Below are 10,000 nucleotides of genomic sequence, written 5' to 3' on the forward strand. Positions count from 1 at the left end.
CGGCGGCGGCGGGAAAGGAGCGAGCACCAGGTTCAAACTGACGTCGGAGCAGCTGGACTACTACCTGTACGGACAGCAGAGGATGGAGATCATCCCCCTGAGCAACCACACGGGAGAGAGCAACAACCGTACGTACACACACACACACACACACACACACACTGCAGGGCTGTCACTCAGGGGTTGTGACGTCCGGTGATGTCATGATGAAGTCATGACGATGTCATGTCGAAGTTGAAACGCAGCCTCGCTGTCGACCTCTGAGCCGCGTCGGGCTGTTTACGCACGTGTGTGTGTGTGTGTGTGTGTGTGTGACCCGCAGTGTCGTGTTGAATATGAGTTATATTTTGGACAATATTTTTTGTAATGATCCTTCAGTGCTCAGATTTCTGATAATCAATAATAACTTTACAGTGAATTCATCAATGCTGGTGTGTATGAATCTGTGTGTGTGTGTGTGTGTGTGTGTGTGTGTGTGTGTGTGTGTGTATGTGCAGAGACTTTATTCAAGTTTAATTAATACCCTATGAATTATATTGTGAATATCATGAGAACATTCCTAATTATATTATTTTCATAATATGTTATGTATGTAAATACATATATTATTTTTATAATTTTATTATTCGGAGGTCCAGACTTTTGGCGTCAGCCTCCGACTGCAGCCGAACATTTGTGATGAATTAAATAAATCAGTTTTATAATCTAAGAGGATTTTTCACATTTTAAAACAAACATATCTAATTTTCCTTTAATCTCAAATCATCTGATACGTTAAACTTCAAAGTAAAGAAAATCTGTTTATGTATCAGATCCTTTAGTTTATCAGGAAATAAATGAATAAATACCAACTTGAGTTTGAAGTGTGACATACTGTATGATGGGAGGAGGGGTCAGAGGTCAGAGGTCATATGAACCAGACTTCATCAGGATTTGAATGGAAATAAGAAACGTTTGTTTCTGTTTGTGTCCGACACGGTTTTAATTATACATTTGTATTTTTATTTTCTAGAGGGGGGCGGGGCTTCGTGAGTGGTTAGGTTCCTCCCTCGATCGATGAACATGTTGGTTTCTAAAATAATCAAACGTCTCCTCACAAACGTTTTAATCCAAACTGACTTTTTGAAATTATTACCTCTGTTTTGTTTTTATTTTTTGATGCAGTTAAAAATCAAAACTCCTTCATCACTGTGACATCAGCTGGTGCACACACACACACACACACACACACTCCGCGGCCCGTTTGTCCGTGTCAGTCTCTCCGTGTCCCGCTGCGCACGTGCACACACACACACACACACACACACACAGATCAAAGAGGTGAGGTCTCGTGTCCATGACATCACTGCTGTTTGTTTGTTTGTCTAATAATTGATAATTAATAGTAATAATAATAATTGATCACTTTGACTCTGGATGAGAGTTTTCGAGCAACAGCCTCTGATTTGCGTTCCACTTCTGTTCTGCCATAATATTTTATTATGAATAATTAACATCAAGTCGATTTCATTTTAATATCATGACTCACGTGCACGTGAAGCTCGCGCTGCCTTAAAACTCTCTGACTGTGGAGATTCAACATTCATTTTGAATATAAAAAATTCACCTGTGATTTGTGTGTGTGTGAGTGTGTGTGTGTGTGTGAGTGTGTGTGTGTGAGGCGTTGACGTCACTGTCTCTCAGCTCATTGGTAGAGTCGGATTTCAACGAGTATCCTCCTCCTCCTCCTCCTCATCCTCCTCCTGCCGCGACACGTTTTAAGTTTTAACGAGTTTAATATTTAATATTATGACGTCACCGGCTCCTGAGCGTAACTCAGAGAGTTCATCATCATCATCATCCTCATCGTCATCCTCATCATCACCTCTGTCTCCGCGATCCGTGTGTGTGTGTGTGTGTGTGTGTGTGTGTGTTGCGCGGTGATAAAACGGACCATCAGCAGTAATCTGCGTCGATACGCGCCGGCAGGGCCGATGAGGGATGGAGCGACAAGCGGCAATTAATTGCCGTATATAGTTTTGTGTTTGTGGAGAGAGAGAGGGGGGGGGGGGGGGGGGGGTGGTGTGTTGGGGCGGTGGGGGGGGGGGGGGGCGGGGGGGGATCGATCCCCCGGCCACCGGGCCGCTATTTATCATCCCAACGCGGCCGGATCGAGGTCTCTGGGGTGTGTGTGGGTGGGGGTGTAGATAAAGCAGTCACACACACACACACACACACACACACTCTCTCACTAGTCACTGTCTGACCCCGATTATTAATTAATCCAATAATAATAATAATAATAATAGTGCATGAGAAGCTCACGTGGTGCGTTGTTAACATTCTTCATTTAAAGACATATTTGCAATAATAAAAAATGTATATATATTGTTAATTTTAGTTCTGTTTAAGTGTATTCACATATTTAGAGACTCAACAGTAAAAGTTTGAACCTTATTAAAAAATATTGTTCACATAAATAAAATGTATATTAAAGACACATGTTTACAGTAAAAACATAAAAAATGTAAAGTAATATGAATATATATGTCACTTATTGAAGCTGTTATAAAAATGATTTGGACGCTGAGACAATAATCCACAAGTTAAATGAATAATATTATTTATTATTAAAGACGTGTGAATCGAGTGACAGATGAAGATGTTGAGTCCAAAAGTCCCGACAGCGCTCGAGCACTACATTTCCCACAATGCAGCTGGGCAGCGTGTCCTCATCAGTTTCTCTTATATGAATTATGAAAAATGTAAAAGGTAAATGAGATTATTATGGTTATTAGTAAAACAGAGTTTTGTTGGAATAAATCTCAAACAGATTCTCACTTTGTTGCTGAGGGATTATTTCATACATTAATATACATATATTGATATATTGATTTATATTTATTGATATATGTATATGACTTGACCGTTACAACCTTGAAGCTCAAACTAATTGAGCTGATGTGTTAAATATTTACTCACTGTTGTTTTTGCTCTCTATTAAATTACGCGTGTGTAAATAACATAATCAATAAGACAAAATCAGATTATCATTTTATAAAGCTAAAAAAATTAATTCAAATTATGGTTTAACGTCTTGTACGTTTCACTGAAACATGCAACCTTGTTTTTTTTTTCTCTTCTCTTCAGCGATTGAGCAAGAAAAAAACAAAACGACTTTATTATTATTATTTATTGTTTTTCAATGTTCAATAAATTAGACCAAATGTAAAAGTCTTCTGATGGATCCAGAAATAAAAGCGTCCGACAGGAAGTGATCGTGCAGCTGGGATGTGTTCGTCTCTGATGGAAAACAGATCGGCTTCTTACAGTTTGCATCTGGACTTAATGTCAGCTGGCAGTTTTACTGTAATTTAATAAAGTCACACACACACACACACACACTGAAACAACTGTCACACACAAACCTCCCGGTCTCATGTTGAGTGATTAACTGGCGTTAGATGAAAATGAAATCACGCGTCTGTCAGAGCGGAACATTTCACAACGTTTCATATTCGCTCTGTGATTTTTTCTTCTTCTTCTTCTGGTGATGTGACAGGACGGGAAAATAAAAAAACCTCCAGCGAAAATGATCGTCTGCAGCTCTTCATATGAGCGGATAATTCATCACACAATAATTAATAATAACTCAATAACGTTGCCTTTGTTTCGCTGCTGTGTCTTGTTGCTTTTTTAACGTTCTTGTACATAAAACTTGTACGGTTTTGGTTAAATGTTGAAAAAAGTAAAGGAAGTAAAAGGATTTTTCTCGTACTTTGAATCCGTGTCAGTGAGTTTTTAAATATTAAAACCATAAATCCTCTTCGTCACGTGAACAAGGAGCTGAGAGGTTGAACATGAAGCCTGACACTTCAAATCATAGACAGACATTTGTTTATGTTTTCATTTATTTTTTGTAATTGAGGAATTTATTTGGACCTTTTGAACATTTTCGAATAATTTGCTTAGATTTGAATATCTCATATTTTATGTACTGACCACAACAATGTTTATTGTAGAAAACTAAACCTAATATTGTTGATTTCATTTGAACATTTTCAAAACAGTTACGGAACAGAAACAGTTTCATTTCTGTCACAAGGCAAAATATGAAAAGTTTGTAAGAGATTCTTGTTTGAAAAAATATTTCTTTGTTTTATAGAATAAACATATTTATGATCAATACATTTGATTGATTTAACATTGTGGTATAAAGTGACGACAGATTCAACACAACTTTACTATGAATAAAGAAACAAGTAAGTTGTTTCAATGCAGTAAATATTCACATTTTGATATTATTAACAATATAAATGTAATTTTTACTGGAACCCTGTAAAAAAAATGTGCAACATTTTTTCTTGCCCCCACAATGTGCGAGTTACTTCACGAAAGCAGCTCTTGGATCCCGTCGTCTGCAGTGCAGAGATAATCCACCAGAGGGCAGACGACAGGTCGCGTTGACAAGAATATGACATGTCAGGTGTTGTAGAAACGCTGATGTGGATGAATAACCTTTAACGTTTCATCTATTTATTTAAAGCTACAGTGAAAAGTACAAGTTCTATATATTTGGTTGTATTTGTGTTTTCTTTTTATTTGTATTTCTTGGTTAAACTTATATATCAAGTATCAGTTTCATTTCTTTGTCATAAAAGTTTGATACATTCGTCTTATGAATCATTGACAGATTAAAATATCAGAAATGCTCTGCTCCCTAATATCTATATCGGCGTCGGCCCCCAAAAAATCCATATCAGTCGAGATCGCTCTAGAAATGTGTATTTCGTATTAACTTGTGTCCGTCAAAGGACTCGTCAGTTGCTATGGATACTGTAGCACGTCAGCGAATCATGTGGCGTTTTGTGTCTTTTCCCTCCGTGTTTGGTCTCCACCTGCTCCGTCTGTCTCGTTAGCTGCTACATGCTAACGGGCCTGATGCTCACGAGCTGCTCCGACTTCGTCTGTGGCTTCGTCACAAGTTTCACCCTGAAAACTTTTTGCCATGAAATGAAAAATCGTTGCCAAACTGACACGAAACAAAACAAAAAATGCTGCGGCAACTTTTGTTCCGTGAGTTCACAGAGCGGAGCGGGCGCCGTCGCCTCGCTGTGTGGTCCGACCACAGCTGCGCTGGAAACAAACAGCCGTTCACATCCATAAGCTTTATGAAGTGTGGGAGGTTTGGTCCAGGAGTTCGTCACCGCGACGCGAAAACTGTGTTTGACTCAGTGAATCGGAAAGTGTCACTTTACAGAGTCGACGCGCGAGGACTCATGTCACCGGCGAGTTTACGGAGCAGGCGAACACCTGAACCGTTCAAAAAGTCCACGTGTCCGAGGAGCTGAAGAAGAAACAAAAGTCTCCAGCTCGCGGAGCTTTTCACTGTAGATCAGAGGCCGAGCGAGTCCGAGTGTAAACACAGAGGAGAGAGTGTGTGAGTGGGGGGGGGAGTGTGTGTGAGTGTGAGTGTGTGTGTGTGTGAGTGAGTGAGTGAGTGAGTGAGTGAGTGAGTGAGTGAGTGAGTGAGTGAGTGAGTGAGTGAGTGAGTGAGTGAGTGAGTGTGTGTGTGTGTGTGTGTGTGTGTGTGTGTGTGTGTGTGTGTGTGTGTGTGTGTGTGTGAGTGAGTGAGTGAGTGAGTGAGTGAGTGAGTGAGTGAGTGAGTGAGTGAGTGAGTGAGTGAGTGAGTGTGTGTGTGTGTGTGTGTGTGGGGGGGGGGGGGGGGGGGTGTGAGTGTGTGTGAGTGTGTGGGGGGGGGAGTGTGAGTGTGTGTGTGGGGGGGAGTGTGGGGGGGTGTGTGTGTGTGAGTGTGTGTGTGTGGGGGGGGGGAGTGTGAGTGTGTGTGTGTGTGTGTGAGTGTGTGTGAGTGTGGGGGGGAGTGTGTGTGTGTGAGTGTGTGTGTGTGTGGGGGGGGGGTGTGAGTGTGTGTCTGTGTGTGTGTGTGTGGGGGGGGGGGGGGGGGGGGGTGATGTCAGAACCTGAATTCATCATCTCTAAAACACATTAAACATGTCACATACATGTCACATGACACAATAACAACCCAACGTATAGAATAGATTTTTATCAGCTTTTAACTTTGTGGACATAAATATATTTAAATATATAATATATGTGTATATATATATATGGCTCTATATGTATATATGTATGTATTTTTATGTATATTTATATATATTTGTGTATATGTATGTATGTATATATATGTATATTTATATATATGTGTCTATGTATGTGTATACATACACACACACATATATATATACATATATTATATATTATATGTGTGTATGTATATATGTGTACATATATTTTAAAACTTCTTGTTGTCAGTAGGAACCAATGTGCTCGGAGCTGAGAGCCACAGAGTCAGGAATTATTAACGGACGGACCGTTAATAATAGATTTTCTAAGTGTTTGTTTTTGTTTTTGAAGATAAAATATGATCTTTGATTCTTTTTCTCACAGTTTGTTCGAGAGTTTGACACCAAATAAGTTTATTAAAGTGACTGAAGTTTTCTTCTTTTAGGTTTTCATTCACGTTGCGTCTCTGTTTTTATAGATATTCATCAAGTCGTCGCTGGTGGAGGTCGTACAGTCGACCTGTGGTTTGATCGTCAGACGCCTGAAAATAAAAAAACACACCTCGAAGAACCGAGGAGAAATTCAGCCGCCGACATTTTTCCCATTTGCTCGACCGTGAACCTGAACTTATGTTTAGTGTTTTAATAAATGACCATAATACGGTTTAATGAGCGTCCATCAATCACTAGTGGAAGAAGCTTCGATCTGTCAGGAGGCGGAAATTTAATTTTTGGGAAAAATAACATTCGTAAAAAAAAAAGAAAAAAAACGAACATCCTGTTTCTCTTGGACTTTCCTGCCCCAGATAATAATAATCTCATTATGTCGCTGCAGTCAATTAACATCCATAACTGTCAGAAGTTTTTTTCCTTTTCTCCGGGTCCGGATCTTTTTCATCACTTCCTGTTTTCAATGTCACTAAAGTGATTTGGCTCAAACGACGAGATATGAATCATCTTTTAAAAAATCAGTTTGGGTCACAGACGGAGTCGCATCAATCATCAATCATCAATCATCAATCACCTCCAAACATAAATCATTAATCATTCCACCTGCACTGAGCATCAAATCTGCTGAATCTGATGTTTGGGGAATTGTCTTATGTCTGTGTGTGTGTGTGTGTGTGTGTGTGTGTGTGTGTGTGTGTGTGTGTGTGTGTGTGTGTGTGTGTGTGTGTGTGTGTGTGTGTGTGTGTGTGTGTGTGTGTGTGTGTGTGTGTGTGTGTGTGTGTGTGTGTGTGTGTGTCTGTGTGTAATTCAAAGTTCAAGATCAACAAAAATATCCAATCCCAAAATTTAAATCATCATCAATCAAACGATCAGACCAAGATTTTCCATCAGATGATGTCATAAGGTCAGTGATGTCATGAAGAATTTGAAAATTACGTCATGCGTAGGTCAAAGGTCACGCAGTAAAGAGATATATCTCATGACGTCACCGTGACATCAATGAGGTCAGACGATGACGTCATACAGTGAAGTGATAATATGATTAGAGACGCGACCTAGTTAATTTATTCAAATGAACCAATCGTCAGTCATATAAGTGACGTCATCGTGACGTCATCGTGACGACGTCATGATGACGTCACTACCATATGAGAAGGTCAGTGTTGACCGACTGAGGAATATTCACATTTATGTCCTGAATGTAAAGAATTGGTCACAAACAATAAAAGACATTGAAAATAATGAATGTTAATATTGTTAGCAACTCATTCAGATCACAGATGTGTGCGTGGTGTTTTGTCTTCCTGTGTCGTCACCGGAGGTTCTAACGCGAGTCTGACCTCCGCGTCTCCAGGTTGCGACATGTGCGCCGACAACAGGAACGGCGAGTGTCCGATGCACGGGCCCCTGCACTCGCTGCGGCGCCTCGTCGGCACCAGCAGCTCGGCGGCGCCCGTCACCCTGCCGGACGTCCCCGACTGGCTCAGGGATCTGCCCCGGGAGGTGAGGCCTCCAGCTCGGTCACGTCGTGTGACACTCACGTGTTTGTGTCTGCTCTTTCCTGTAAATCCTCACTTTCCACCTGCAGTCGTCACAGAGACACAAACAGAAATGTGTGTGTGTGTGTGTGTGTGTGTGTCGTTGTGCCGCGTCCAGGTGTGTCTGTGCACCAGCACCGTTCCCGGTCTGGGCTACGGGATCTGTGCGGCTCAGCGGATTCCTCAGGGAACCTGGATCGGACCGTTTCAGGGAATCTCTCTGCTGGTGGACAAGCTTCAGTCGGGAGCGGCGAGGAACACGAGGCACCTGTGGGAGGTGAGCGAGAGTGTGTGTGTGTGTGTGTGTGTGTGTGCGCGTGTGTGTGTGTGTGCGCGTGCGTCAGCTTGTGGTCAACTTCATGTCGACTCTCTCTCCATTGATCAGAGCAGATTGTATTTACATACGGTGGCAGGGGAAAGTCAATGTGGCAGTTATAAACAGCTGCATTAGCATGAGGGGGGGGGGGGGGGAGTGAAGGATGCTGGGAGACAGAGAGACGGATGAGTCCCCCGAGGCCGAGCTGGTAAAGGTCAGTCAGACGTCGGTTGACCGGACATCAGTCTCTCTGCTGTTGACCGCAGCAGGACGTCGGGGTGTGTGTGTGTGTGTGTGTGTGTGTGTGTGTGTGTGTGTGTGTGTGTGTGTGTGTGTGTGTGTGTGTGTGTGTGTGTGTGTGTGTGTGTGTGTGTGTGTGTGTGTGTGTGTGTGTGTGTGTGCAGGGGGTCAAAGGTCGAGGGGTGGGGTGGTGATTGAAGGCGTCGTAGGCCAAGTCCAGCAGGAGCAGGGGAGCGTTGGCGTCCTGTCGGGATTCATACGTTCATGAGAGTGTTGAGTTCACTGCCGGTAGGATTTTACAGCTGCGACGTCTGTGATCTGCTACAAGACTCAGAGGTCATGAACTAACGTCTGTTCGTCAGAGTCCGGACCAATCGGACGCTCGGGTGAAGCCTCGCGTGACGTTTCACTGGATGAATTCATGTTTCTGTTGGAAAACAGAATGAGCTGAAATATATTTTGGTGGTTTACACAAACTGGTTCACACACGTGGGTTAGAAACTGTTTTTATTTGACTGATTGTGGATTCATGAACTTTAAAAGTAAAACTCTCTTCTGTTCTAATTATTATCAAGTGATGGATCAGATTCATAAACAAAACACTAAGTAACTGTGATATAAATACAGGGCTCAGTGAAAAACAGAATCAATCAATCTCTAAATCTGAAATGGGGAAACACCAGAGGCAGATTAAAAAATAAAAAATAAAAATAAAAGTCTGAATAACAAAAAAGACAAGTTGAAAAATGTACATAATAAAAAATAATAAAAGCAAATACAAAAACGAGGGAGAGGATATTATTTCCTTATTCTCTGAAATTATTTTTTTTCTGATTTGCTTTTTTAAAAATTATATTTTTTTCTCAATATTGGAAATGTATTATTTATTGTCAAACTGTTATTATTATTATTTTTCTTTATTTTACAACAGTGGTTCCATAAAACTCTCTCATCCTTAAAGATGCGATTTAAATTTTTGAAATAGATTTGTCAGATTTATTTAAATGAGACTTTCTCCTGATTCATCTGACAAACAGATCAAACAATAAAATTAACAAACTAGTTGATTAATTCATTTCTTTCCTAAAATATTTCATTCAGTTTTTAATAATCTCAATTTCAATTATATAAATATCAGAGTTTAAGTTGTTGTATTTTCTTATTTCCTTTTTTCTTCAATTATTGATGTTGCTCGGATAATTCGATTTTCATATTTTCATCTGAATAAGTAACTCTGTTCCTATTAAACTGAAGGAATCATTAAAAACACATGATGTCAGACGGAATCTCACTCCAGGGATTTTTAATAGTCCACATTAAAAGTCTCTCAACTGAACTGAGAGTTAATAAACACTCGTGGCATTCGGACCCTGCGGAGGAAAGCCCTGGGA

At 40.8% G+C, this 10,000-nt stretch overlaps 1 protein-coding gene across 2 annotated transcripts in view; it reads left to right on the forward strand.

The window, feature by feature from the left end:
* Nucleotides 1-10,000, forward strand: part of prdm6 (PR domain containing 6) — a 53,861-nt gene that overhangs the window by 1,865 nt on the left and 41,996 nt on the right. For both annotated transcript variants that reach the window (XM_035639721.2, XM_047329048.1), the window contains exons 2-4: nucleotides 1-128; nucleotides 7,870-8,018; nucleotides 8,172-8,330. The exon at nucleotides 1-128 is cut by the window's left edge and continues 523 nt beyond it. In XM_035639721.2, the coding sequence (XP_035495614.2) occupies nucleotides 1-128; nucleotides 7,870-8,018; nucleotides 8,172-8,330 (436 nt within the window). The remainder of the gene's footprint in view (nucleotides 129-7,869; nucleotides 8,019-8,171; nucleotides 8,331-10,000) is intronic.

Source organism: Scophthalmus maximus, chromosome 19 (assembly GCF_022379125.1).
Source record: "Scophthalmus maximus strain ysfricsl-2021 chromosome 19, ASM2237912v1, whole genome shotgun sequence".
NCBI classification, from domain to species: domain Eukaryota; kingdom Metazoa; phylum Chordata; class Actinopteri; order Pleuronectiformes; family Scophthalmidae; genus Scophthalmus; species Scophthalmus maximus.